At 51.7% G+C, this 26,090-nt stretch overlaps 11 protein-coding genes across 11 annotated transcripts; 4 read left to right on the top strand and 7 right to left on the bottom strand.

Annotated features, from left to right (window-relative positions):
- Positions 1 to 5: 5 nt before the first annotated feature.
- On the bottom strand, positions 6 to 2,066 carry BJY04DRAFT_189690 (cytochrome P450). Its single transcript, XM_073711412.1, has 4 exons — positions 1,722 to 2,066; positions 1,572 to 1,667; positions 721 to 1,519; positions 6 to 673 (listed from the first exon to the last, which is right to left on the bottom strand). The coding sequence occupies exons 1-4, from the start codon at positions 1,934 to 1,936 to the stop codon at positions 155 to 157; spliced, it is 1,629 nt and encodes a 542-aa protein (XP_073570817.1). The 5' UTR covers positions 1,937 to 2,066; the 3' UTR covers positions 6 to 154.
- A 168-nt stretch (positions 2,067 to 2,234) lies between these two features.
- Positions 2,235 to 3,994, top strand: BJY04DRAFT_189697 (uncharacterized protein). The gene is made up of 5 exons (XM_073711413.1): positions 2,235 to 2,686; positions 2,767 to 3,151; positions 3,219 to 3,404; positions 3,463 to 3,493; positions 3,600 to 3,994. Exons 1-5 carry the CDS (start codon positions 2,537 to 2,539, stop codon positions 3,625 to 3,627), a joined length of 780 nt encoding a protein of 259 aa, XP_073570818.1. The 5' UTR covers positions 2,235 to 2,536; the 3' UTR covers positions 3,628 to 3,994.
- Positions 3,995 to 4,088: 94 nt separating this feature from the next.
- On the bottom strand, positions 4,089 to 5,465 carry BJY04DRAFT_218525 (uncharacterized protein; the record flags this gene model as incomplete). The annotated part of the gene is made up of 4 exons (XM_073716329.1): positions 4,089 to 4,370; positions 4,462 to 4,882; positions 4,929 to 5,061; positions 5,255 to 5,465. The coding sequence occupies 4 exons, from the start codon at positions 5,463 to 5,465 to the stop codon at positions 4,089 to 4,091; spliced, it is 1,047 nt and encodes a 348-aa protein (XP_073570819.1).
- A 1,004-nt stretch (positions 5,466 to 6,469) lies between these two features.
- On the top strand, positions 6,470 to 11,511 carry BJY04DRAFT_227954 (ubiquitin-binding TORC1 subunit KOG1; the record flags this gene model as incomplete). The annotated part of the gene is made up of 5 exons (XM_073718733.1): positions 6,470 to 6,937; positions 6,989 to 10,014; positions 10,063 to 10,396; positions 10,448 to 10,785; positions 10,850 to 11,511. 5 exons carry the CDS (start codon positions 6,470 to 6,472, stop codon positions 11,037 to 11,039), a joined length of 4,356 nt encoding a protein of 1,451 aa, XP_073570820.1. The 3' UTR covers positions 11,040 to 11,511.
- A 384-nt stretch (positions 11,512 to 11,895) lies between these two features.
- On the bottom strand, positions 11,896 to 14,132 carry BJY04DRAFT_218527 (uncharacterized protein; the record flags this gene model as incomplete). The annotated part of the gene is made up of 2 exons (XM_073716330.1): positions 11,896 to 14,045; positions 14,096 to 14,132. The coding sequence occupies 2 exons, from the start codon at positions 14,130 to 14,132 to the stop codon at positions 11,896 to 11,898; spliced, it is 2,187 nt and encodes a 728-aa protein (XP_073570821.1).
- A 97-nt stretch (positions 14,133 to 14,229) lies between these two features.
- Positions 14,230 to 15,681, bottom strand: BJY04DRAFT_189711 (uncharacterized protein). Its single transcript, XM_073711415.1, has 2 exons — positions 14,887 to 15,681; positions 14,230 to 14,838 (listed from the first exon to the last, which is right to left on the bottom strand). The coding sequence occupies exons 1-2, from the start codon at positions 14,951 to 14,953 to the stop codon at positions 14,363 to 14,365; spliced, it is 543 nt and encodes a 180-aa protein (XP_073570822.1). The 5' UTR covers positions 14,954 to 15,681; the 3' UTR covers positions 14,230 to 14,362.
- Positions 15,682 to 15,969: 288 nt separating this feature from the next.
- BJY04DRAFT_63981 (PA and RING finger domain protein) lies at positions 15,970 to 18,814 on the top strand. Its single transcript, XM_073720787.1, has 2 exons — positions 15,970 to 18,232; positions 18,286 to 18,814. Exons 1-2 carry the CDS (start codon positions 16,113 to 16,115, stop codon positions 18,602 to 18,604), a joined length of 2,439 nt encoding a protein of 812 aa, XP_073570823.1. The 5' UTR covers positions 15,970 to 16,112; the 3' UTR covers positions 18,605 to 18,814.
- On the top strand, positions 18,808 to 20,051 carry BJY04DRAFT_64023 (EI24 domain-containing protein). Its single transcript, XM_073720788.1, has 3 exons — positions 18,808 to 19,125; positions 19,191 to 19,768; positions 19,831 to 20,051. The coding sequence occupies exons 1-3, from the start codon at positions 19,024 to 19,026 to the stop codon at positions 19,946 to 19,948; spliced, it is 798 nt and encodes a 265-aa protein (XP_073570824.1). The 5' UTR covers positions 18,808 to 19,023; the 3' UTR covers positions 19,949 to 20,051.
- Positions 20,052 to 20,153: 102 nt separating this feature from the next.
- BJY04DRAFT_207706 (leucine-rich repeat domain-containing protein) lies at positions 20,154 to 21,688 on the bottom strand (the record flags this gene model as incomplete). Its single annotated transcript, XM_073713889.1, has 2 exons — positions 20,154 to 21,051; positions 21,105 to 21,688. 2 exons carry the CDS (start codon positions 21,686 to 21,688, stop codon positions 20,154 to 20,156), a joined length of 1,482 nt encoding a protein of 493 aa, XP_073570825.1.
- A 975-nt stretch (positions 21,689 to 22,663) lies between these two features.
- Positions 22,664 to 23,020, bottom strand: BJY04DRAFT_218531 (uncharacterized protein; the record flags this gene model as incomplete). Its single annotated transcript, XM_073716331.1, has 1 exon — positions 22,664 to 23,020. The coding sequence occupies one exon, from the start codon at positions 23,018 to 23,020 to the stop codon at positions 22,664 to 22,666; it is 357 nt and encodes a 118-aa protein (XP_073570826.1).
- Positions 23,021 to 23,585: 565 nt separating this feature from the next.
- On the bottom strand, positions 23,586 to 26,074 carry BJY04DRAFT_189721 (Zn(II)2Cys6 transcription factor domain-containing protein). The gene is made up of 3 exons (XM_073711416.1): positions 25,943 to 26,074; positions 25,295 to 25,873; positions 23,586 to 25,246 (listed from the first exon to the last, which is right to left on the bottom strand). The coding sequence occupies exons 1-3, from the start codon at positions 26,000 to 26,002 to the stop codon at positions 24,299 to 24,301; spliced, it is 1,587 nt and encodes a 528-aa protein (XP_073570827.1). The 5' UTR covers positions 26,003 to 26,074; the 3' UTR covers positions 23,586 to 24,298.
- Positions 26,075 to 26,090: the final 16 nt, after the last annotated feature.

Consider the following 26,090-nt stretch of genomic DNA (forward strand, 5'->3'; position numbering starts at 1 on the left):
CGAGGATGCGTAGTGGAGTGCTAAGAAGCGGGTCCAGCGGAAGGACCTTGGACAGATTGCAGTTGCAAGTTGAAGTCGTGTTCGTTTTACTCATGATACTCATCCCAATGCTTTGCCAAAGGTGGTGGTATAGACTAGACGCATTGCTTGGGCTTCAGGAAGCCAAACTCTCATAAAACCCCTTCAATCCCTCAAACTCGCGTTGTATAATCGCTGCGTGAGCTTCGCTCCTCGGCGTAATCTTGATAGGGAATTTCTTTGGGCAAACCAAGAAGCCTCCCTCATATCCAGTCTCCACAGAGATATCGGGTTTCGCCGCTTCGTCCCTCTCCAGGTTAAACGCCCAAACCAGCTTTGCAATGTTGATTTTGAGCGATGCCTCGGCCATTTTCTGCCCTGAGCAGATTCGGCGTCCTGCGCCCCAACCGTAGGAGGTTTTGCGCTGCTCGGTCGCATCAAGTGTGGTGGTGTTCATTGTGCCGTATTTATTTCCGCCTAGCCAGCGGTCTGGGTTGAAGGCGCTGGGATTGTCGTACTCATTCTCATCGTGGTGGATTGCCCAGGTATTTGCGAAGAAGATGGTGCCGGCGGGGAAGACGTAGTCTTTGTATGTGTCTGTTTGGGTGAGCATGTGCGGGATCCCGCCAGCTGCGACGGGTCTCCAGCGGAGGATCTAGTACGCTTAGCGAAATGTATAAGATAGCGGAGCTAGTCTCCTACCTCGTGCATGCAAGCTTCGATGTATGGTAGGTTGTCCAAGTCATCCATTGTAGGCGATCGCGCAGTGCCAGCGACACGGTCAACGTCTTCCTGTGCGCGTTTCAGCGCAGCTGGGTTTTCAAGTAGGGCAAGAAGGAATGACAGAAGCGTTGACGATGTCGTGTCGGAGCCAGCCTCCATAAGAATACCACCAAGGTACGTTGTGTGCTCATCATCTAGGCCATTCTTCACCTGATCGTCGATGAGTTTCTCCATGAAGCAGCCTGTTCTAATGCCCCGACTCATTCGCTCCTTTGTTGCGTTGTAGAGTCTGAAGTATAGCGCTCGTTGATCGCGACGAATCTGCTTCGCCCGCTGCTTCCACGGTGCCAGAAGCTCGGGGATATGCTGTAGGAAAGTTATACCATCAACTGGCGGCGCAGCGCCGGGTTCGAGAAGCGCAGTGAACCGATTCTGAACATCGTATAGAGCCTGAACGTTCGGTGAATTGAAGTCCTCGCCACGTTGACCGAAAACCGACGCGAGGATGACTGCCGTCGTGTACCGCTGGATATGCTCGTAGTATCGCTCCGGCTCACGGATCAAGTCGTATGCCGTCTGTGTAGCCTCGGCCTCTTGAATAGGGAGAACGGCGGCAAGCTCGCGAGGGGTGAAGAGGCCCTGGGCTGCTTTGCGGAGCGCCTTCCATCCGTCTCCATAGGGGGCAAATAGGATGTGCGTGTGGTTCTTGCAGATTAGGTCGTTGGCGATGTAATTTGGAGGTCGGGAGGAGTAGATATGGCCTCGTTTTTCGAGGAGTCTGCGAAGAGTGAGGGAATGTTCTGTCACATCACACGGGGCCGTCAACTTACTCCTGCACATCCCGCCAGTTATTCAACACCACGACGTTTGCCGGCCCAAATTTGAGCCCAATCATGGACCCGTACTGTTTTGTCCATTGGTGGAATCTATACCCAATCAGTCGCCGGGCTTCATCCCATCACAAAAGCAAAACAACTGACAGTGTAAAAGCTTTTGAGGGCGGAATCAAATTCAGGTTGCCAATGAGAGGAAGTGGTTTGGGTCCTGGAGGGAAATTCTTCGGTCGCAGGCTAGCCCAGGTATACGGCGCAAGAGCTACAATCAACGCTGCGACAACAGCCGCAAGGAACGAGACAAGCAAGATCCAAAGGTTCGTTGTCCATGGTAGCTGATCATTGCCCAGTGTAAACCCCATATTTACAAATTGAGGGTCTATGATGGGTGGAAAAGAGACATGTCGGCTCCTACGCACCAAGGAAGAAAGGAACAGCTTATATTAATTTTCCATAAGAATGACCTTGTCTAACAATAATTAGCCCAAGCCCACTAACAAAGTTTTTGTTTAATTAATGTTGTATTGAGAACGAGACTAGTCTTCGACACGTCAGCATCGCAGCCACTGTTCTTTGCGGCACAGCACTAGAGGGACTGGAACACATTAGAAAGCACAGTGAACACAGGCCTGGATTGTCGCGAACAAAGACCCAGCCGGACAGTCCCAGTTAGACTACGGCATACGGGCCGTCCGATCGCATCGTTAAAGGCGCTTGCATTGACCCGAACTACTATCCTCCATTTATATTAGCCCTACTACATCAGACCCATTAATTTGAGGGGCGGACTCTTACTCCGGCCTTGATAGGTCCCTTTCGATCTCGTCCATGCAGGCATTCAGGTCCTTCATTATGACAAAATTTCTCTCCCTGGTCAGACTTGGATATATTTCGCCGTCGACACCGCAAGGTGGTTGTCACTGTGCATCGCAACAAGCACCGGGGAGTTCTCCACGTTCATCATGGCCTTGAACGCAGCACAGAAGACGAACCTCAGCGTGACGTGGATACTGGGGGGAATCGCGACGACAACCGTCTTTACGAGAATGTATGTGCGGTTTGTGCAGCAGCGGAGCCCGGGGTGGGATGACTATGTTATGATGCTTTGCTGGGTATGTTCGTCTCCATCATTATTCCCACGCCCGCATATCTACAATCAAGGGAAAAGGGTACGGAGATTGACAATCCCCAGTGCCTAGCAATAACGTCCGCCTCCCTCGCCAGCACGGCAATCCACTACGGCCTCGGCATAAACCTCAACGACATCGCCAGCCCCAGCGACAGAGTAAACGCACTCAAGTACGTCACCCTCGCGCCACCACCCAGCATCCTCAGCGTCGCCGTCGGCAAGATCTCCATCGTGCTCTTCTTCCACCGGCTGCTCGGCGCAGCCATGACAAAGACCCTCTCCGCCATCCTCTGGGTGCTGATATTCATCACCGTGGGTCTATCTCTTTCGGCCGTTGTCGCCGTTCTGGCATTCTGTACACCAACGGAATCAATCTGGGATCGCACGGTAGTACCAACGAGGTGCATGGCACCCGAGACGCAGTTGGGGATTGGGCTTGCGCAGGCTTGTACGCGTTATCTTTAACCGACCCTGGGTTGAGCTGCTGACTGGGTTCCTGGTGCTAACGTTGGTAGCTTTTAATGCGTTCACGGATATCATTCTCGGTCTTCTTCCGGCGTACAGCTTCTGGAATCTGCAGATGCCGCTGAGGCGGAAGATTGGGCTTATGTTGTTGTTTGGGGTTGGTGTGTTTGGGTGTGTGATTACGAGTATCAAGGCATGGCAGCTGAGGAATTTGACGGGGCATGATAATCTGACGAGTATGTTTCATGCAGCAATTTGATGTAGGTGTGGGACTTGCTAACCGGAAGGATATAGAATCGTGGTCTCCCATTACGATTTGGAATACGTATGTATATCCCTTCTCCTCTTATCTCTTCTCATACCTTATACGGCTTCCGGAGTCTTGATACAAGTTGAAAGCTAACGTCTGTTACCTTCTGCATATCATACAGTGCAGAAGTAAGCTCAGGCAACATATAACCCCTCACTCCATCCGATCTAACAGAGAAAAACCACAGATGTTCGTCCTAATAACCTGCGCCAACATCCCCATGCTACGCACTCTCTTCCGCCGTCTCCTCAACATCCACACTTCAGCCCGAACCTCCTACCCTCTTCAAACAACCTCAAAGAACAAGTCCCGCACGAAAGACCGATACTTTTCGCTGGGCAACAGCCACAATAATACGCAGACGAGCGTTTCGGCGACAGCGTCGGCAGAGAGAGGGAGGGGGCGGAGAAGGAATAGTGTTGATCGGATGTATCCGTTGACGAGGCAGGATAGTCCGGATGCGAGTAGAGGAGGGAGTGGAGGTGCGGGGGCGGGAGAGACGGGGAGTCAGAGGGGGATTATCAAGGGGACGGAGTTTAGTGTAAGTTATAGTTGAGTAAATAGTTATATACAATAAAATTACTGCGCTATGCAAGTTCAAAAACATAAGCTAGGTGCTGTCGTCGATAACCGCTTCAAACAGGAAAAGGGAAAGAGGCGTCTTGGTATCGGGTTTCCAGACCTTTTTAACCCGGAGTCCAGCCTGAACTAGTAACTCCACCCACTCCTTCTGGGTCCTTATGAGAGCAGAGAAACACTCCATCATCATCCAGTCGAGTGTTGCGGGAATGGTATTTCCTGGTATATACTTGTCCGGATATGCGAGGTCGTAAAGCAGCAGCACCGAGTCCAGAGCCATTTCTTCACGGACGTTCTTTAGGGCTTGTAGGGACTGTTTGTTAGGAAAGTCGGCTAAGACTGTTCGCATGTAATACACCTGCGCGCCGCGGACAGGCTGTGGATCAAAGCATGTCGTTTCTTACTCTCTCAATGCTCTCGTCCAGAATGGAGATGCTGTTGATGACAGAAGGCAGGTCTTCGGGGACGAGCCGGCCCTGGAGATCGGGAAAATGAGCCCTGAAAGCGGCGAGTTCGTGCCCTTGATTGCCGCCTATGTCGACAGTCAAAGCTCGCGCAGGCGGATCGGAAGATGAATAGGGAGTGGAATCAAGTCTTTCAGTCACTGGATATATTTCAAACCAGTTTTGCGGTATGCCACGGGCTGATTTCATCGCGGTATGCAAGGCTGTCTCGGCCTCGGGACTTTTACCCAGCCATTCAGAGTAGTGATCCTTTGTGTCAAGGGCAACCTGCCAGGTTCCGTGGTCAGCTTCATCGGAGTTTCTATACTCTGCCTGCTCGAAATAGGCGTGCAGTTTTGCAGATACTGGGAGAAAGTTATGCCTTCAATCATCAGAGTAAGTGATGTCTAACGTGAAAGAAGGCATACAAATGCTTGAGAGTGTCACGAGCCGGGGTGCCATTAGCCAATGCAAAGGCTAGCGGCGTTGCTTTATATGTTGGTGTCTTTTGCCCGGTGTCCTTGGAAAAGTTGTATGCGCAGAGGAAGCGCACCACTCGGACTATTGCTGCGTCAGATGTGCGAATGTCTTTGACTGAAGACTAGAACAGAGCACGTGGTGCATACAGAGAAGTTTCTCATCTCCCTTTGTTCTCTTTGATAAATCATCCAAATTTAGCTCAGTCTGGGCTTGCGCAAATGCGTCAAATACACCCATTCCTTAAGCCACCCAAACTACCGGAAGAGGAAATTACTGTTCTCAGTCAGGCTCTCTAAGCTAAGCAGAAAGAAAGTTCCGAGCGCAAAGCCAAGCTTCATTGATTTCTCATGGGGTGTTTCCGACGCGGCTCGAAGCTGGTCAATCGCTGAGACGAGTTGCAAGCGTTCGACATCTTCGAGGGTCGCGATAAACACAGTAGACAAAGCAGAGATCACTGTAGAGATTACCTTCGAGATATTAGCCATGATAGCTTGTCAGTATTCGACAGGGTTCAAGAGATTGGAGATTTGCGTATCTGGAGGGTCGGGATGTAGGGCGGATGTTAGGATACCAGATAGGTTCGGCTAGAACCACTTGCATCTTATAGACACGCGTATACTCAAGAACCCTTTGGGGCCTGGCTGAGGTCTATAGTCACGCGGAGTGGAGGATTTCAAACAAGCATTTTTGTATGCCTTCGAGAGCTAGAATCTGGTGGACGACCTGCAAATCAGTTTCCCGGACCATCAACCAATGTTTCCAAGTCGTCTGATGCTCAACACTGAGTCCACACACTACCTCGATGAGCGAGACTCAGCAGTAAGCCACAGGAGCCAACCAAGGCATGATATCCGACGGATGTAGCCAAAGGACAGCTCTAAACTCTCGGGCAGCGATGGCATCTCCTTGCAACCAATGCTGTCAGAGTCGCAGCAAAGCTGCCAATAAAATTGGAGTATACACAGCCTTTCACATGCAGAATTCAGAGATCAAGGTTGATTAGGAATGGTCAAAGTTAAGCCCGGATTCATTGAACAAGGAAGTGAGAGTGAAGACACCATTGTGATACCTCGGCCGGAAGAACCATTTCTCCCGAGGGCGGTGCCAAGCCTCATGGCAGCTCACCTCTCCTCCGACTAAACCGTCATTATTCAGTCCTCGACCAACGCCGAAGCTGCTGTTGGGTGCGGAGAGCTGTTGCTTAGCTTCGACAGGTCCTCAAATCACCCCCACTTTACTCCTCGCTTTTCCAGTCGCGAGGTCATCCTTTTATTTGCCTTCTCTCCCAGCTTACACCGCATGTCACTCGGTTTGCATCGGGGCATGCGCTGAGTCTCCGATAAGGTGAGGCCCCACTGTCGAAATTCGAGCCTCAAGGGTTGTTTAGGACATCTCTCTAATAGTTGTTGCAAGCCCCAAGTGACGGTTACTTCTCACGGCAATCAAACACGATGATAATATCCCTATAATGAGGGACCCGACCAGAAACATGGAGCAACGAGACCCAGCGCCACAGCAGGCTTCCAGTCTCCAAGCTGACCCGCCACGAAGGAGCAACCAGAAGTCAGTTCGAGTCGCCTTCGGACCGGACCTAGAAACCTTTATTCCGACCCGAGAGAGGTCCCCAACACCTCTGTCGAATCACCACCGATCGTTTACCTCCGTCGAACAGCGACAGCATCCGCCGGGCAGACCTACTAGCTCTTCCGGCGAAAACACTTCCACCGAAAACAGTTCGCGCTATACCTCTGATCAAGGTTCTGATAGCTCCCGCCCAACTGCGGCTTTGAAAAGGGCTAGAAGTGATTATGGGCCGCGAGGAAGCGAGTACGGCGTCCGCCCGGGCTATGATAATAACACTGTTATCATAGATAACGAGGAAGAGGAAGATTTTGCGATGAGACATGGATGGCAGGAAGAGTACACATCAAGCGAGTACTTGAAGGTTCTCCACTCGGTAAGCGGACATTCAAGGCAGGCTTATGGCCGTGGTCTAACTTGGTTCCAGAATTTCTACATGTACTTCACAGAGAAACGCCACGAAACGAATGGTTTTCCCAGAGATCCCGTCGGAAGTTGGCCGACCCAAGACTGGCGCATGAAAGACCGCCTCAAAACCGTCTCTGCAGCCCTGGCCATCTGCCTAAACATCGGCGTTGATCCCCCAGACGTCGTCAAGACCAACCCAACCGCCAAGCTGGAATGTTGGGTCGATCCAACATCTACTACCGGCGGTGGCCACAACAAACTCATGGAACAAATCGGAAAGAAACTACAAGAGCAATATGAAACGCTCAGTCTAAGAACTCGCTACAAGCAATATCTTGACCCATCTGTCGACGAGACCAAGAAGTTCTGCGTCTCGCTTCGCCGCAATGCCAAAGATGAGCGAGTCCTCTTCCACTACAACGGCCATGGTGTTCCGCTTCCCACGCAGTCAGGCGAAATCTGGGTGTTCAATAAGAACTACACGCAATATATCCCAGTGTCGTTATACGACCTACAGCAGTGGCTTGCCGGGCCTAGCCTCTTTGTTTTTGATGTGTCTCACGCAGGGAATATTGTCCAGAACTTCCACACCTTCGTTGAGAAGCATGAGAAGGAAAACATCGAGCAGAAAAAGCTTGATCCTAACGCGATTGTCCAAAGCTATGGAGACTGTATTATCCTCGCAGCCTGCCAGAAGAATGAGTCGCTTCCTACAAACCCCGATCTCCCCGCCGATTTGTTCACCTGCTGCCTGACTACGCCGATTGAGATCGCGTTGCGATTCTTTGTACTCCAGAATCCGCTTCAGTCGAGCGTTCGCATCGATGAATTCCGCGTTCCTGGTCGCCTACAGGACCGCAGAAGCCCTCTCGGAGAACTGAATTGGATCTTCACCGCTATCACTGACACTATTGCATGGAAAACACTGCCACGCGCACTCTTCAAAAAGCTCTTCCGTCAAGATCTTATGGTTGCGGCACTGTTCAGAAACTTCCTACTCAGCGAGCGGATTATGCGCACTTATAAGTGCCAACCGATCTCCTCTCCTGAACTTCCTGAAACTCATAACCACCCACTCTGGAAGAGCTGGGATCTTGCGGTCGAGATGGTTCTTGCTCAATTACCTGCCCTTATTGATCACGAAGACGGCCGCCGGCAATATGAGTATCAACATTCTACCTTCTTCGCGGAACAACTCACTGCCTTTGAGGTCTACCTATCATCGGGGCCAACTGAGAAGAATCCTCCAGACCAGCTTCCCATCGTTTTGCAGGTTCTTCTCAGTCAGGCTCATAGGTTAAGAGCTTTGATACTTCTCAGTAAGTTCCTTGACTTGGGACCATGGGCTGTCCATCTGGCTTTGAGCATCGGAATATTCCCATATGTTGTCAAGCTTCTACAGTCAGCTGCACAGGAATTGAAGCCGGTTATGGTGTTCATCTGGGCACGGATAATGGCTGTCGACCACACGGTTCAGGCCGACCTTCTCAAAGACAACGGAATCCACTACTTCATCTCTATTCTCAACCCTTCTTCGCCTATCCCTGTCGGCAATGCGAGCGAACACCGAGCGATGTGTGCCTTCATCGTATCCATATTCTGCAAGAATTACACCCAAGGCCAGAATGTCTGTCTATCCTCTGAGCTGTTCGAGTCCTGCTTAGTGCATCTGATGGATGTTGAGAATCCTTTATTGCGGCAATGGTCCTGCATCTGCATTAGCATGCTGTGGTCCGACTTTCCCGAAGCTAAATGGATGGGGATTCGATGTGCTGCTACGCAGAGGCTCTGCGAACTTATCTACGACCCCGTTCCAGAAGTACGAGGTGCAATGCTGCATGCTCTCACGACATTCCTTGGCATTCCGGATCTGACCGACCAGGTTGCCCAGATCGAAGAGTCTTTGGCCCTCGCTGTGCTACCAATGGCGTCAGACGGGAGTGTCGTCGTCAGAAAAGAGCTTCTTGTCTTTTTCTCGGCCTTTATCAAACGTTATCAGAACAAGTTCCTGGTTGCCGCCTACGATGAACTCCAGGAAGAGAAGCAGAATCTACTCTCTAAGCTAGGTCTAGAAGCTTCCCGAGAGGCGAAGGCAGACAGTTCAAACGGTATCGCCATGAACAAGCCACAGCCACTATCCCGGAATACGACTTTTGGTACAATGTGGAAGCAGTTGCTAATTCTCTCTGTTGACCCCCACCCTGATATCGCACAAGACGCAGGGATAGTTGTTGATTACATGCATTACACATTGCTTGAGTCCCCTATGGCTACGCTAACTGAGCGACTCCGCAAGGAAATCCTCGATCTCTCAGGCAGAGTAGAACTGTTATCCCAGGCTAGAGAAAAGCCTAACCCGAAAAAGGCTGCGGCGCCGCCTCCACCCGTCGCACCCCCGAAACAGGAAGGATATCTCTCGCTAAGTCTTAGGCGCACTGCCAGTGTTGCAGCGTCGCTGAAGAACCTTGCCTTCGGGAATCCTTCTCAAGCCGACTTGGATGCCCAGTCACCAACGTCACCAAAGAGTCGTGCCCCAGCAACTCCACGTGGAAGGGCACCTCCTGAATGGACTCGCCCTCCCGAGGTCAACGATCAATTCGCACCGGTGACAACATATCAACAAGCCCCGGTCCCTACATCCCGCGGATTTGAACGCAGAGACCCTGCTCTGGTCCCAAGCATCCCATTGCTGAGCAGATTCCTAGATTGGTCCACAGAGGTAATCCCAGAACTACTTGATTTGATTTGCAAAAATTTCCGCGAGCATCATGAACATCTTCTTACGCATGCCCAGTATTTCCGGGAGCCCCAAATGAAACCCAACGAACCCGACGAGCCCGGTAGCGCGGATTACAACGAGCGTCTTTGGAGGCGCAGCCGCAACGAGAAGATCATTTCAGAAACCCAACCTCTAAAAGGAAAAGCCGGCAGCAGCCGCTGGGATAACTCGATCGCACTGCTGTCTAACGGTTCACAGCCTTTGAAAATGTGCTTTCACCAGTTTGAAGATCACATAGCTGTTGCCGATGACAGGGATACAATTGCGTATGCTCTACAGCACAACCTGCAATGTATATGCTGACTCTACAATAGGATCTGGGACTGGCAGAACCACAAGCGCCTAAACCGCTTCTCCAATAGGAATCCCTTGGGATCCAAGATCAACGAGATTCGTTACATTAACGAGGATGACCAAGCTCTCTTGATGACAGGATCCTCGGATGGCGTTTTGAAAGTTTTTCGCAACTACGAATCGGCCAAGGAGGTGGAAATTGTCACTGCTTTCCGAGCACTCCCCGAGCTTATTCCTAGTAACCGCAACGCCGGTCTTGTTTTCGATTGGCAGCAAGGTCAAGGTAAGGCTTTGGTTGCAGGCGATGTCAAGGTTATCCGAGTGTGGAACGCAGCTACTGAAGTCTGCACTAACGTACGCTCACCTCCCCACGTAGAATTGGGTCTTATGTTAACAATGCTCTAGGATATTCCCGCTCGCTCTGGCTCCTGCATCACATCCTTGACCTCCGATCAGGTAGCGGGCAATGTCTTCGTGGCTGGATTCGGCGACGGTGCCGTCCGAGTGTTCGATCAGCGCCTCAAGCCTACCAACTCAATGGTCAAAGCGTGGCGAGAACACAAGCAGTGGATCACCAACGTTCACATGCAACGCGGTGGCCTGAGGGAGCTTATCTCTGGTAGCCGCAATGGCGAAATAAGGCTTTGGGATTTGCGAATGGACGACCCGATTTCCACAATCTTGGGCACAAGAGATACCTTGCGCACTCTCAGTGTCCATGAACATGCGCCTGTCTTCATGGTGTATGTGACTTATATCCCCCCCATGCTAAGACCCTCATGCACGTTGTCTAATCAAGAATCACAGAGGCACCAACCGCCACGAAGTCAAGACATACAACGTCAGCGGAACCCACCTCTCCACCTTCGAGCCCTACTCCAGTTTCCTCCACCACAACCGCTCCTCCCCAATCTCCAGCACCGCCTTCCACCCCCACCGCACCCTCTTCGCCTGCGCCGCGCTCAACGATAACCACATCAACCTGGTGAGCTGCTAACCAATGAAAACAACCATATACCCCCAAGTCACAACATTCAACCCCGCCTTGCTTCTCATGCAAGCACGATACTCTAAACTCCGCCATACATTCATCCTATATCCTCTTCCTCCTTTCAAGTTACACTTACAGTTTACGTCTTCTTCATGTTACATGTTCAGACTAGCATGGCTACTAATGACGCATTGAAATCTTTTTCCGTTCCGGCGTTCGGTGAGCTCGCAGTGGAATGCAGGAATTCTATCTTATTCGGCACTTAGCGGTTGGTGTGTCATCTTACTCTTACTTCTTACTTTGTTTTACTTTTTTCTTGCTCTTTTGCTTACCTGCGGTTTTCTTATCTCTGTCTTGTATTGTGTCTCTATTTCCCCTTTTCTCTTCGATGGCTGTCGCTTAGTTGTATAGTGACGCTTACGGTACTATGGCAGATAGACGGCAGGAATCAATACTATGGTTTGTAGATTGTGGTCTTTGAACTCAATTTGTAGACTGAAAAACTCGAAAGCTGGCATGCCATTCAATGTTAATCCGACAAGTAACGCTTATTCGTCAATCATAGTGTCGTTGATCAGATACCTAAATGGACGAAAAGGGGAGAAAAACTATTAGGGTACAATTGAGATGTGCTCGCAATCTGATGAATGAACGAAAAATCCGCGAAGGACACTGGGCAATATCCCAAAGCGCTACATTGTGGCCAATGGACGAGCTTTGAAAGCAGCCCCAATCCTTCGAAATGCCTTGCCTGCGATCAAGTCTGATCCAATGGAAGAATATCCCAATCACCTGCAAGATGCGCGTATGCACTGGCTTGAGCCTCTGCTAGCCGTAAACCCAAATCCACACTCAATAAAACTTAATCAATGTCACACCACAGAGCTGTTTCCTCTATGTGCTGTCTCCAGGGATCGACTGGTGGTTGATCGAAGTAGCTGCGCTGTCCCCCACGAGGCGACTGATAGTAATGCGATGATAGGTCCTTGAAGTTCGCAAAATAATCATTATGCTTTTGGTACTCCTTGCTCTTGTATGAGTGAAGGTTAATGATGGCGGTACCTACAGCCAATATCGTTTGCTTCGCGCAGTCACGATCGCGCCCCAGATAGGGTTGGCCTCCTAGACGCTCGTTTCTTTCAACATGATTATCAGCGATGTTTTCAGCCAGTCGACGCAAAGACTTCTCCCCACGGCCGTCCGTGTGGAACCAAGCATCTGCTTCGCGGAGCCGGGTCTGGAGAGAGTTTGTCTGCTTAGTAAAGTCTGACGTTTCTGGCGCACTGTGGAAGTCGGGGCCTGATAGACCTGGGGGTGGTTTGAAGTCAGGCCCACCGAAACCTGGGGGAGGCTTTGTGGTCCTAGCGGCTATGGCCTTTGCATCGCCCTCAAGCTTCCTATCGCTCTGCTCAGTTTGCTTTCCGTCCTCGAAATAAGATGCATTGGGCGCCTCATATGCTGCATCTGATAGGTCAGCTTCGGGTTGGCAGACGGGCAGCTCTTCGTTCAGGATCGAGCACTGAGACTCAGGTTTATCTCCCCCTATCTCGAGATCGTCTTGGTCTAGCTCATTTTCCAGGAGCGTAGCGATGTTAAGTCGAGTTTCCATCAGCTCCGCATCATCCGAAGCATCAAAGTCAATCTCAGGCTCCGTCGTCTCACTACTATGAGGCGTCAACGCGGGCTTAGAATCTACCTCGGGACCAAGATGCATGTTGTCCAAGATGGCGAATATCTCTTCTTTCAGAACCCGCTGCTTTTGCTGAGAGAGACCCGATTCACTTGTCAGTCTTGAATTTCGTGCCAACACATCTTGCGGATCATGGTATGATCTATTCTCTCCACGAAGCAATTCAGGATAAGTTGTTGTGAAGGTGGGCTCAGAACGTATCGTGGTATAGCCCTCGGGGTGCCCATAATCATTATCAGTGGGAGCCCCATACTGCAAGCCTGAGGTGATCTCAGGCAAGTCAGTTCGGTTGTTGCGATGCTTCAAGCGGAAGGTTTCATAGGGCGATTTGTCGTGGGGTCGATCAAAGCTATCTCGATAGAGCTGTAAGGAGGCGGCCGGCACACACTCTCGCTGATGGAGCATCTGGGCGTAAAGATTCGAATGTGGTGTATCGACAGGAGCCGTTTCAGTAGCCGACACCAGGTCTCCTGCATGAGTATTTCTGTTCGAGTACAACAGATCCGACTTTCTCAGGAATGGGCTTTCGGAAATGTAACTACTCTCCCTTGTTTGAGGGGTCTCATGGCGGCTAGCGTAGCTCAGAGGGTTCATCTGTGTATGATGGTCGTTCAAAGTTGCTTGCCATGCCTGATCTTGAATACTGTCTGGGCCGCTTTCATCACGCTGCCAGGAGTATCCATGCGAGACAAACCTTGAAGGCGGGGTTATGTGACTGGCGTCGTCGCTCACTTCATATCCATCTTGAACCGGAAAGCTGGGGCCGGGGCGAAGAGAAAGCGGTTGAAGAGTATCCACTCCTTGAATCGTTGTGCTAAGTCCGATTTCAGTCCTGTCAACTGCGTTGTCCGGATGATACACTCTCAGGTTCTTTGCCTTGTTTCTAGAATAGCTCGGCCTGGTGCATAGATCGATCAAGGAGATTGGCTGAGACGATGCGAGATCTTGATCGCTAGCCAGCTCATAATCGAGTACTCGACGATTGAGGGTCGGTGCCGTCTGAATGTGGGCTTCCGGACGGAAGGCGAGTCTTCTAGAGGCCATCGAGACGCTTCGACGAGACGCGGCTGGAAACAGTGGAGAGAGTTTGACAGCAGTAGTAAGCTTGGGATGGAAAGAAGGCTGGGTTGGTAGTTTGAGTGGCGTTGGAACACGACGTGGAGGGACAGGAGACGGTGGAAGCTGAAGAAGTGAGGAGGGAGTGTTAGGGAATGAGAAGTGTCTGGGGTGGAGGGTAAATTCGCTCACTTGCTCAATAGCGACTTTCTTAGGCGAGCCTCCCTGAAGCACCTCCAAAGGCTGCCTCTTGCGCGATTTCTGACCTGGACTACAGATGAAAAGAGCAAAGCAATGACGATGAGAGTTGACTCACGCTGGCTGACCTTTTTCGACATGGTTTCGCTGGCCATGGTGATGAGAGGAAGAAGTGGAAGTCGATTCCTGCCTATGAGAGGGTCGAAAGGAAAGTAAAAGACTTTATGTCTTGTGGGAATGGATCGGAATGAATGGAAGTGGAAGTGGAAGTGGAAGTGAAAAGTGAAAGGTAATATGCTTGCTTGCGTTCCTTCTGAACCTGGATAGCTACAGTGCTGCTGATTGCTCTTTCCCTCACATCCAAACAATTCTTGAACAATGAAAATTACCACCGGCTTCGCTGAACATGGTTGGTCGGCCCCATATGAGATTCCATCCTGTCCTTGTATTCATAACTGTGCCCTGATCCTCTGTAGTTACTGCTGCCAACTGTGCCGCCTTCAAAGCCCTGTCTCGCCCGAACACCCGCATCCGAACGAGAGTCATAGCTATTCGCCACAGAGTTGATACCATACATAGGACCGGGACTATAGCTCCGTCCATCACTGCGAGGTCCGTAGTCACTCGCATAGGAGTTCGTCTTGAAGCCCGTTGGGTCCAGACGGGTGTTAGAACTATAGTCGCCTGAGCCATATGTACCAGGTCGTGGTTTAGTTCCGTAGCTCCCGAATCTCGATCCGTAGTCGTCTGTGCGATAAGACTCATAGCCTAGCCTATTGCCGGGCATGCCGCTCATTGATCCATAGCGAGAGCTTTTAGGGCCATCATGCCCATCATATACTCCCAAGTGCGACCCACGATCTGCCTCTGGTCACTAAACGCTTATAAACAGGCGAGTGATGTACATACTGTGATGCTTTGCTTTCGAATCGTGGCCCGAGAAAACATCCCTGATTTTGTGCAGGAGTTTTGACATCCTGGAGAAGTTTAGACTGGCCAATGACGAGACCGCCTGTACGCCTTTTTATTTTGGTTTGTACACAAGCAACGTGGAATCGTGCAGGGCCACGCTAGGGTTGCAGGGACTGAGCTGGGCACTGCCTTCAAAAACAATCCCGGGGCAGTAGAGATAGATATAGATCAAGGACCGTTGAGTGACGACAAGGCTAGACGCTGCTGTCATGGCTTCCGTTGCGGTCCGTGGTGGAAGTGTCATTCGACGTCACCACGATCTTTGGTTCTGCGAAGGCAACGGTACTGCATTCTAGCTTATTTCCTGAACTGACCTGCTGAACCATGGCTTTGATTCTTGAGCTGTCGAGCCAACAAGGAGAACTATCCACGAGTCGTGGGTTCCACCTCGGTATGGTAGTCCATCACGTCCATATGTGCATATTTGTACTTTGGAGGCTATTCCATGCCACCTTCTCCAGATTCAAAGGCTCGGAGATATCAGCCAGGTACGGCGATGCTGATCTCGCCTTAGTCGTCTCAGATCATTGGGTGCGGGCTGTTAGTGGGGGTGCTTGCGCTCTGATCAGCGCCGTCTCCCACTTATGAGTCGTGAACCGCGTTGACTCCAGGCGGGGATTCCCAGGCTCCAATTTTCCAGGGATGAAAAAAGAGCTCAGGGGAATTTGGGAGCAGAGATAAGAGAACATCGTTCGCACTTCGCAGCAGTCTCAGAGTATTTACAAACGAGACAACAATCGAAGAAGCCAGCCTGGAAGCTCCAGACAGTTCGTTGCCTGACCGTGGTGTGACATACATGCCTGAGGCATGAGCCCCGTGACTCCTCGGCACTCTTGACTGCAGCAACAGAAGGCATCCAACATTCGCTCTCTCCATGCTTCATACCATCCCGTTTCATGTCTCTCCTGGCTTGTTGCGTGCTTCATCCTGCTCTGGATGCTCCTCCGCCATCCTTGACCTGATCGTTTAGCCTCTTCTCCTTTCTCAGCCTCTTGTGTTGCTGTCGGCTCCTCCCCTCAATGAGCCCGCTCTCTATGACGAATCGGCGACCTTAGGATCGTTTTGACTGACAGTGTCGCACCGTACAAACACGATTGATTTCATTATACCCTCCATCCTGTCGAGCCTCGCTTTATTTCAATACTCAAAACTCATCCGACATCATGCGACCTCCGCGTCTAGTTCTCTTTACTTTTTGCCTGATCTTCTGCCCGATCTTCATCACCTTCTTCTCCGTTCTTACGTCGTCCCCGCGCGTCTCCACGCCTAGTTCGCTTGCTGGACATGCGACAGGCCTCCATGCTCTCTTTTCCTTCAACCTACCGTCCTCGCTTTTCCCTCCGTCCGCTATCATCAGCCTCACAGATGAAAACTCGACCTTCTTCCTAGCCAGACCTGCAGCGTTTGGCCCCCTCCTTCCCGAGAAGGGGCTCAGTGGTAAATTATGGGTTGGCACTGGGTTCGGAGAAAGCTCTCCGGGTGCTGGGAGTGAGCTCGGGTGCTCAGACATTCCCGGCTGGGAAGAAGGTGACGGGCCAACGGAGAGTCGTGCGAGGAAGCCCGGCTCCAATGATAAAGGTGCTGGAACTACCCAAGACCAACGTCACGGGGACCTCCTGCCGGGCCCTAGCGTTCAGGATAACGAACGCACCGGAACACAAGCATCTACCAATGATGGCACAGATGACCATCTCCACCACCCCCTTCCTGATTCGATTGTCGTCGACACCAGTGCCGGGGAAAAGAGCCTGGACTCTCAAACGCGGAAGGGCGCACATGCAGACATACAATATTTACAAGAGAGCGCTGAGATCAGCGGTCAAGTCGTCCTGTTGAGCAGAGGCGGCTGCGGGTTTTTAGAAAAGGTAAAGTGGGCTCAGCGGCGCGGAGCACTTGCTTTAATTGTGGGCGACGATACTCGAGGAGGCAATCTTGTCACGATGTTTGCACGCGGCGATACCTCAAACGTGACCATACCCTCATTGTTCACGTCCTACACTACAGCCCACCTCCTATCCTCACTAATCCCCCCGCAAGAACGGGAGGAAGCTGTAACCGATGGATCTAAGACAGCTGCTGACTCTGAAACCGAAGTCAAGGTGGCCGCCCCGGCTACAGCCTCGCCCTCATCTACTCAAGAGGCAATCAGTGAAAGTGCAACCGAGACGAAGTCGGGATTTTTTGGTAAGTTGGCGTCAAGCCTTGGACTCGGACAAGGCGAAGACAAGGCAAAATCTCTGGAAGACAACCGAAGACCACCCAGTAGTGGAAACATCAATTGGATTCCAATGGGTCTTTGGGATGAACCTCACAGTGACGCCGAAGGTGCCTCTGCCAGCGGTCGCGATAGCTCCAAGAGCCAGAAAACCACAAAAGCCAGCGCAGGCGCCGCCGACGGGGATGAGTTTGTCATTGGTGTGCAAGACTGGCGAGATCCAGATCTCATGGCTCCGAAAAGCAGCTCTGCGGCTGTTGCTCCGGGCGCCTCTACCTCGGACACTAAGCAGCGTGCTGACCAGAGCACACAGTCGACCTCCACACTCAAAGGCGGTAGCATCACCCCTGGTAGCGGCGAGTACCACGCTGTTGAGAAATCGAGTATCTCCGATAAACCCTCTAGCAAGTTGGACTCACGTCAAATTAAATCTACTGATCGAACGCCTCAACCAAGGGCTGGGTGGTTTTCCCGACACCTCTTCAGTTCCAAATCCAAACGACATGAGCCAGCCAGTGGGAGCAAACCTCGAGTGATCCGTGATCCTGTCCAGAAACAGGACGTCAAAACCAAAGAGCACGAAGGTTTGTGGGTTACCCTGACACCAACGAGCATGTCTACGAGTCCGTTTTTCGACACACTCCTAGTTCTTGTCGTTAGCCCACTACTCACTCTGTCTGTGGTCTACATCCTTCTGTTGATTCGGTCCCGCGTGCGCCGCCGGCGCTGGCGTGCACCAAAGAACCTAGTTGAACGCCTCCCGGTGAGGACGTACCACACAATCTCTACATCATCCTCGTCCTCTAGCTCATTAAGATCATCGAGTCCTGGCCCAGTCTCCCAAACCTCCCCGCTTTTAGGCGTGAAGGCTACAAAAAGGGCACTCTCTCAGTCAGGAAAGTCGGGGGCCGTCGACTCTCGCAAGGAAAAGTCGAGCACATCCACGACTTGGCGTCGAAAGTATACTGGCCGGCAGGTTGAATGTGTGGTCTGCCTTGAGGAGTATGTCGATGGGCAGAGTCGTGTGATGAGTCTACCATGTGGTCACGAGTTCCACGCGGAGTGCATGTAAGCTGATCAACTAATTGATATGAAGATATGAACCGTGCTAACTGATGCAGCACACCATGGTTGACGACTCGCCGAAGGACGTGCCCTATTTGCAAAGGGGATGTCGTTCGGTCCATGAACCAGAATCACCCGTCCGCAAATCGAGCAGAAAACGACATCGAAACGCGCGGCACCTCTGCGCCGGTTCCTATAACAGGAGCGAGCGATGGGGAAATGTCAGACTTGGAGCGACATATTTCCGCAGACACCGGACTCGAGCGGCACACTTCCTCCACTCCACCAAGCTGGCGAAACTTTGCAGCTCTGAGCTTGTCGGCCCTCAGCGGCGACACGATCTGGCACCAAAGCAGGGCTGACAACGAAAGTTAAATCCCAACTCTCCCACATCATATCTATTTCGGTTCTGGATGGTGTCTTAGCGTTTTCTTATCACTGGAGCGATTATATTAGCGATTTGCGCATTAAATCTCGTTGGCGTTGAACCGGCCGACTCAAAAGGCTGGCAGTCAGGCAGCTAATACCAATACTCTGTTCCTGTACTACTGTACTCGACATGTACCCTCGTTTCTTGAATCTATTTCATCATTATCACGCCAATGGCAGTGCTGGGGCAGCTGGGTCATGTACATTACCTGGAATTGGAAGCTTATCGCGGGTCTAATCATGACGTCAGTCTTTAAACTTAAGCCCTTGGAACACGACCGACCTCGTTCACCTTACAAACACCATCCACGTCGCCTAATTCCTCCCAACATCACATTCCGTTCCTCTGAAAATATCAGTAAACGATGTCTGACCGAGCGAAAGAAGCTCTCCGCGCCGAATCCGCAAACCTACGCGCAATCGCCCAGGATGTCGCCTTCTCCGGCGCATACTTCTACCCATTCAGAGTATCTCCCCTCTCCCCCTCAACCCCTCGAAATCAATCCCTCCTAACGTTTCTGTTATGAAATAGGGGATCCTCCACCTAACAACCCACCCTTCCCTCCTCCGCCCGCTCACGACCAAACTCCTCCAAACCCTCCTCCTCGGCCTCGGCATAACAACCACCCTCTTCACATTCACCTACGTCCCGCAAGCAGCCCTCATGACATTCACCTCGGGCCCATTCTTCGCGCCCATCGCCGCCGCCCTCCTCGTCCTCTCCGAAGCCTCGGCTTTAACACACTTCATTGCCCGCGGCTGGATCCTACGGGACGTGCTCGTTGATATCTTCGACCAGATCCTGCTTGACAAGGGGCATGAGACTCTGGTTAGTCAGGGGCGGGTGCTGAATAAGGCTGGAAAGCGCTGGGGGCTGGGACACATGAGCAAGAAGCCGTTTGGGGACGGGGGTGGGATTTTGAAGGGGATTTTGCGCTGGGCTGCGATGTTGCCGCTGAATTTCATCCCGGTTGTTGGGACCGTGGCGTATGTTTATGTTGCGGGGAAGAGGGCCGGGCCGGGGTTGCATGAGAGGTATTTTCAGCTTCGGGGGTTTAGTCGTCGGGAGAAGGGGGAGTGGGTTGAGGGGAAGCGTGGGGCGTATACTGGGTAAGTCAAATTTCTGCGTTTCTTTGGAAAAGGGGGAGGAGAGGGCTAACGAGCGGCTGCAGTCTTGGGATGGCGAGTGTGGTGCTGGAGATGGTACCGTTTGCGTCAATGGCATTTGAGTTCAGTAATGCGGTTGGTGCGGCCTTGTGGGCTTCTGACTTGGAGAGGGCGAGGCAGTAAGTTGGATGTCTATGATGGTTTCGAAGGGTTAGGTTTTTGAAGAACGAATGATGACGGAAGGAAATATGATGGTAAGCATATATGCAATGAATTAGTCCACTCGCATGTGTCGCGATGCAATGCAATGTACACGAATCTCAAAATATACACAAGCAAATCTATACCCTGTACAAAATGCCTTTCCTCCCTTATATAGTCCTACCACCTAAGACTCAGCAACACACGCGAGGCTACATCCCAGCCGCCGGAATGGCAGGGGCCTTAGTTTCTCCCCTGAGACCCTCGCCCCCTTCAACCCGTTTTCATACGTGCTCACATCCCACCACTCGATCCACTCCGTCCTAGCAAGAACAAAGCCCCGCTGACAGACAGAGCAGGACCGACCACCAGTAGCCCGAATGTCTCTCGCTTCACGCAGGAGACGGAGAGGGAGGCTCGGAAAGTCAGACATCTCTTCGTCTGTTATTGTGTCGAAGTAGGTGGATCTACTGAATGAGAGAAGGGAGACTTCGCGGAGAGAGGGAACACGGGAGTAGTGCTCGGAAGAGAGGATTTGGGTATCTGGAATTGGAATGTCTTCCATATTGTATCGGCGGACTGGGCCTGTTGCGACGTGAATAGGCGCCCAGGCTTCTTCCGGGGGTGGGCCTCCGTAGGTGCATGAGTAGAGGTCTGTGCTTTCTGGGGTTTCTGGGGTAAGGTGCCATGTGCTGATTTCGGCTTCGTCGATTGAGGAAAGAGGGTTGGGTCGGACGTTGAGATGCTTGAGGTCTCCCTTCTTGATCAGCCAGAGAAGTTCCCACGGTAAAACGTTGAGACGGTTTACGGCGAGATTGAGTTCCTGGAGCTTGGTTAGTCTGCGGATGGCGGGTGGAATTTCGGTGAGCTTGTTGTTGCGCAGGCTGAGGACGCGCAAAGCGTCAAGCTCGAACAGCTCGCCGGAGAGTGTGTTGAGGCCGTTGCCGGCCAGGAAGAGGCGGAGGAATGGTTGTAGTGAGCTGTAAACTTCTTCGGAGATAGGGGGTTCTTTGATTGAGGGGAGCTTAGTGAGGTGTTGGAGAGGTCGTAGCAAGCCGGATGGGAGGACGCGCAAGTTTCCAGCGCTATATGTATCATCAGCACGATCACGATACATAGTTTGAGGGGCCTAGTATACCTCAGATCAATACTGTCCAACCCCCTCTCCAAGCAATCATTCACAATCGCCCGCGCAACCTGATGCTCTCTACTCTCCTCCTCCACCTTCTTCGCAAACCCCGCGCGCACAGCAGTCGGCATCTTCTCCCCATCCACGCCATCCTGCTCGATCTCAACCCCAATTTCATCCTTCAATAAGTCCTCCACCCAATTCCCTGTATCCTCCGAGGCCAGAAGCACCGACTCATCACTACCCATCCACACACCACTATCAACCAACCTCTTATCCTTAAACTCTACCCTCTTCCTCTTCGTCTCCTTCTCCTGCCCCCTCTCCTTCACCATCTCCCCCCACCAAGTCCCGCGATACCGCCGCTTGCGCGACCCCGAAACAGGCGCATGGTAGTTCTCAAGCCCCGAGGCCGGGATGTCATCAGACGAGAAAAGCGCCGGGTCGCTCGAGGGCTGACTAGAACGGTCGTCGAAGCGGGAGAGGCGATATGTCTTGTGCACCTGGGTTGAGGAGGCGCTCGGTAGGTGCGGTCGTGTTGGGGAACGGTGCCTGATGCGTGGGGGTGGGGGCAGCGGAGGCTCGGTGTCCATTGCTCCTGTCGTCATTTGGGGATATCAAGTATTAATTGGGGCGAAAAGCCTCGTCAAGTATGTAGTAGTAACAAAACAAAAACAAAGAAGACTGAATTGTTGCGTGAGGAGAAATCCCAAGACGCGTAGTGGGGAGGACGGACTCGAGTCGAAGCCGAGATAGGAGGATAAGCACGAGACCGGTCGCATCAGCGCATCGCGGGAAGGTGACGCCCGAAAGAATGTGGGCGATCAGATAAGCCTGTCTGACTCTGTCGCGTGAAACAACAGAAAATCTCACGAATCAAGGCAGGCTGATGTTGTCAACCGCGACGACCTCCGTTTGGATTTTACCCAAAACAGACGCGTCCACTTGAGTTCGCGCCGCCAATCAAAGGATCCGCCACCAGATCCACGACCTCGAGTGTTCAATAGCATTAACATCAGTCGCTCCATATCTCCACGAGCAGTTCGCAGGGTTTGATCGACATGCGAACGGAGTCAACTGTTAACTATCAAATTGTCAATGTGGTCGAGATCCCAAAGTGGATCGGTTATCAATATTGTGTCATACAGTTTACCTAGTACTACCTACACTACATGGTTAACTTTATTTCATGCAAAACCAGCGCTGATTGCAATGGATTCGGATTTAGAGTCGATCTATATACAAGCGCAATGCGATAGAATCATGGCCGAATCACACCCCAGCGGCCACTAACCAGAACGACAAGAAGTGAATAGATACGGCAAAGAACATGAATCGTAATCGTCAAGAGGGGGTATAGAATCCGTAACAAATGTCCATCCCATAGTCTCGCGCACGAAACTCAAGGGGCGTAAGAAGGTATAAATCTCAAAGTAGTAGTCAAGGTGTAAAGTAGTAACAAGAAGGGAAGTTCAATAGAATCGCTTTGATCAGCAGCCGCCCACTGCGTATATTGACGTTCGCGCGATGCGATTGGGGTCATTGCCGGCAATGTTTCCAAGCGGCGCTTATAGAGCACCGAGGAGCAGAGCAACGGCACCACCGGCAACAGCGATGCGCATGTTACCCTCGAAGCCAGCAGCCGCGTTGGTGTGTTCAGGGTCTTCGGGGCTGTCAGGGGTGGTGGTTGTGGTGACGGTAGCGTACTCAGTAGAAGCGCTGGGGATCAGGGTGCTGCTGGAGCCCGGGGTGGTCGTCGGGATCAAAGGAGTAGAGTGCGTCGGCGTGGGAGTGGAAGTCACGGCGTTAACACGGACCAGGGTTCTGGTGATGGTGGTGGTCAGGGTAGAGGTGAGAGCCTCAGCGCCGACGAGCTGGGTCACGCCCAGGAAAAGGGCGGTGGAGAAGATGGTGGTGAGCTTCATTTTGGCTATGCGAAGACTGGTCTTCAGATTGAGGATAGAAAATGGTTCTTAAGGATTGAGGAGTCTGTTTGTGGGTGTTCAGGAACTGAGCGGTTTGCGATGCGCTGGTAGTAAGCGATGTCGGTTGGTTCGGAATGAGGGACTGGATTTCAAATCGGACTGGAAACGCGAAAGAGTGAGCGAGTCGCAGTCGAGATGAGAATGGTAGAAGAAGTAAAGAGTGGAAAGAGCGCTGCTCAGATCAAAGGACTTCGATTGTGGGTGGGTAAGCAAAGCGAAAGAAAAGGAGCGAAAGAGAATGATGGGGGAGGCGCCCAACTAAATAGACGGACAATAACGACCGCACCCAATGACAAGCGCCAGCGCAAGGGGTTCATTTTTGTCCAGACCTCGCAAATTGCACGATCGGCAGAGGAATGTCACGGAGAATGCGTTGGCCCCCAGGGAATGATTCGCCGGACCCTTCTCGAGGCTCCTCTAGGTTTTGCTAGGGCTCTGCTAGTGTCTCCAGCAACCTTCGGGTTCCTGAGTGCCATCCAGTCATTCTCTCGTATTCATCAGGCACGAAATTTCTACACGAGCTGGCAGTCAGCACACAATCTGACTCAGAACCTTGGAACCGGACGGCATTATTGTCATTGTTATTTTATTTGATTTTTTCTAAAATTACCGGCGCTTGCTGAGGCTGTCACGACCATTGTGTGAAGAGTTTCAAGTGGAATCGCATTGAAAGCTGTTCCTGGCAACGGTTACCCCTGGTGGGAGAGTTAGCGTGCCACGGTTGAGGGAACCAATTTCTGCAGGTGCTTTGTTGATTTTCGTCGATCTCATTAAACTGTCTTACTTTCTTGTACCGGCAATACCACGTAAAGATCATCTGGATGGCGCAATCTTAGGTATTTATGATTTATTACGGTACGCTCCGGCACTCCGGATTCGAGGGCTCATTTTGTCCCTCCAAGGCTGCACACAAAGAACAAACATCCCCGTCGCAACGAGGGAAACCCTTGAACGGTGTGACTCTTTGGTGTCATTGTGCTTATTTTTCCATGAAGCGGTCAATGGAACGGAGCCACCCACGTTGTTCCGCAGGCAACTGCAACTCCGGTAGATGAGCCTGGGGGCCAGCGAGGCGCTGCATCTCGCCAAGGCAATGACGGCTCCAGCTTCCACTGCCAACTCATTCGTCCTGGACAGCCAACCCGTCAAATTGTAAGCGCTACGCACAGCTAATCTTCACCAATCGCTTGCTCAACGCCGCACAATTGATCCCTGTACCTAATGGCCAGGGCTGCTCCATTGCACGTGACCAATATATTGTCCCGAGTTTCTCCCGCTGAAAAAAGCGCCGACTTGCACACCACTGGCGACCGCAAGATGAATCCGCGGGATTGCCTCCAGGGCTTGTCGGACTCCTAGGCGGTCACCAATCATCTGCAGTGTCCGGATTGACCAGTCGCGCAGTTGCTGTGACACCCCTGTTGCACTAGCCGCTATCGTTAGAGGATAGATCATCATGAACACTCCTTTCAGTGGCGGACGACCTATGCCACCGTTAGGCAGGACCACAGGCTGATCGAACAGACATTGAGTGGCTATTCCGACGCATGTGTCAGTCGCCATCTGGTTGACCACAGCAAGCGAGCGCTCTCTCTGTGTGATCCACTCCTGAGCAGGGTCTTCCAACTGCGACACAGTTGCCAGAATGACTTCGTGGACTAGCAGTCGTCCGTGATAGTAGTGAATCAATACCCGAGAAGCCCATGCGTCGTTGTAGACGTGGTACTGGCCGTAGAATGTCCCTTGAATATCCTCGGTTTCTTCCACAGCGAACGACCATAGCGTTGGAAGGCCACTTTGCCAGTCTTGAAACTGTGCCTCCAAGCCTACTGCCCTGTGCAGAATCTCTTCCTGTGCGGCCACTCTTTCAAGATGTGGAATGTCGATACACAGACGGACGAACTCGATCAATATTTCGACCAGCTCAAACGCCGGCCGGGTATCGTGAGTCAACAAATCCATCCGTCTAAGCGCCCAGCTGTCTAGTTCTATAGGAAATGGCCCTCCAACTTGGAAATACTTCATGGTTGCAGCAATGTAGAACCAGAGTTCTCTATAAGGGTTGAAATCCAACCCCAAAGGAAATGCGTACCGCTTCAACAGCGATGAGACACCGGTTATATGAACCGCCCAAGAGCTTAGTGCGTCCGGTTTTGCATCCACCATCTATATCCATTAGCATCCGCTTTATTCGACGGAAACGGAGATGCCGACCTCGAAAATTGCTAGCATAAGAATCATCTTCACCAAGCTGTCGATGTTGGCGCAAGCTGGATCCTCCACGAAGCCTCGAACCGCCCGTAACGATGCGCCGTACCGCTGACGTGCGAGGCTCAGCAGGCCCCGGTCTCTTCTCACGTTGGATAAGGCTGCGAGTCCGACAGAAACGATAGAGTCCCGAAAGGAGGTATCCATATCAAGGTTATGGAACAGTGAATTATGGCCTTCTCCCTGTGGAAGGCCCCAAGGTGCAGTGGAAAAATGGTGAAAGAAAAATTGCAATCCTTGAGCATCGATATCCAGCGCAACCATAGGCTTTGGTCCATCCGATACAACGATGGTCTCTCTGATCCGCCAAGAGAGTTTTTTGTCATTCGATCGAGCATCTGAAGCTTGTCCCGGGGACCGACAAACTGCCTGATCCTTTGCTAGAGATCTTTCTTGCGCCGCTTTCGATCGGCGAATAATCCGATCATTTTCATTCCGAAACAATACTGAGACCTCATCGCGGTAACCAGAGCATTCTTTGTTCGCTCGTTTGCATTGTGAGCAAGCGGGTTTTGCACGGTCGCACTATTGCTCTGGTTAGCTTTTATGACGCCAAGTTCGGCACTTAGATGATGCCGCGCCTAGGCACTTTACCTTGATGCGTCTTTGCCGACAGCGCAGACAGTTTGGGCTTGGACGGCAGCAGAAAGTCATTCTCAACCTTTAGAGGGTCCGAAGCCGATGGATTCCATCAAATGTGATAAAGATTTCATCATTCAATTCATGTATGAGAAGATAGCAG

The sequence above is a fragment of the Aspergillus karnatakaensis genome, assembly GCF_047715665.1.
Source record: "Aspergillus karnatakaensis strain CBS 102800 unplaced genomic scaffold BJY04scaffold_26, whole genome shotgun sequence".
Lineage (NCBI taxonomy): Eukaryota > Fungi > Ascomycota > Eurotiomycetes > Eurotiales > Aspergillaceae > Aspergillus > Aspergillus karnatakaensis.

Excerpts from the sequence above, each read along its gene's own strand:
- BJY04DRAFT_189690 (XM_073711412.1), bottom strand. The coding sequence starts at position 1,936 with ATGGGGTTTACACTGGGCAATGATCAGCTACCATGGACAACGAACCTT. Across the intron at positions 1,520-1,571 it reads AACTGGCGGGATGTGCAGGA|ACTCCTCGAAAAACGAGGCC; the intron begins GTAAGTTGACGG and ends CACTCTTCGCAG. Across the intron at positions 674-720 it reads TCGAAGCTTGCATGCACGAG|ATCCTCCGCTGGAGACCCGT; the intron begins GTAGGAGACTAG and ends TAAGCGTACTAG.
- BJY04DRAFT_189697 (XM_073711413.1), top strand. The coding sequence starts at position 2,537 with ATGGCCTTGAACGCAGCACAGAAGACGAACCTCAGCGTGACGTGGATA. Across the intron at positions 3,152-3,218 it reads GATTGGGCTTGCGCAGGCTT|CTTTTAATGCGTTCACGGAT; the intron begins GTACGCGTTATC and ends TAACGTTGGTAG. Across the intron at positions 3,494-3,599 it reads CCCATTACGATTTGGAATAC|TGCAGAAGTAAGCTCAGGCA; the intron begins GTATGTATATCC and ends CATATCATACAG.
- BJY04DRAFT_189711 (XM_073711415.1), bottom strand. The coding sequence starts at position 14,953 with ATGTCAAAACTCCTGCACAAAATCAGGGATGTTTTCTCGGGCCACGAT. Across the intron at positions 14,839-14,886 it reads TTCGAAAGCAAAGCATCACA|ATCGTGGGTCGCACTTGGGA; the intron begins GTATGTACATCA and ends GACCAGAGGCAG.
- BJY04DRAFT_63981 (XM_073720787.1), top strand. The coding sequence starts at position 16,113 with ATGCGACCTCCGCGTCTAGTTCTCTTTACTTTTTGCCTGATCTTCTGC. Across the intron at positions 18,233-18,285 it reads GAGTTCCACGCGGAGTGCAT|CACACCATGGTTGACGACTC; the intron begins GTAAGCTGATCA and ends TAACTGATGCAG.
- BJY04DRAFT_64023 (XM_073720788.1), top strand. The coding sequence starts at position 19,024 with ATGTCTGACCGAGCGAAAGAAGCTCTCCGCGCCGAATCCGCAAACCTA. Across the intron at positions 19,126-19,190 it reads CATACTTCTACCCATTCAGA|GGGATCCTCCACCTAACAAC; the intron begins GTATCTCCCCTC and ends GTTATGAAATAG. Across the intron at positions 19,769-19,830 it reads AAGCGTGGGGCGTATACTGG|TCTTGGGATGGCGAGTGTGG; the intron begins GTAAGTCAAATT and ends GAGCGGCTGCAG.
- BJY04DRAFT_189721 (XM_073711416.1), bottom strand. The coding sequence starts at position 26,002 with ATGACTTTCTGCTGCCGTCCAAGCCCAAACTGTCTGCGCTGTCGGCAA. Across the intron at positions 25,874-25,942 it reads GTCGGCAAAGACGCATCAAG|TGCGACCGTGCAAAACCCGC; the intron begins GTAAAGTGCCTA and ends CCAGAGCAATAG. Across the intron at positions 25,247-25,294 it reads TTATGCTAGCAATTTTCGAG|ATGGTGGATGCAAAACCGGA; the intron begins GTCGGCATCTCC and ends TAATGGATATAG.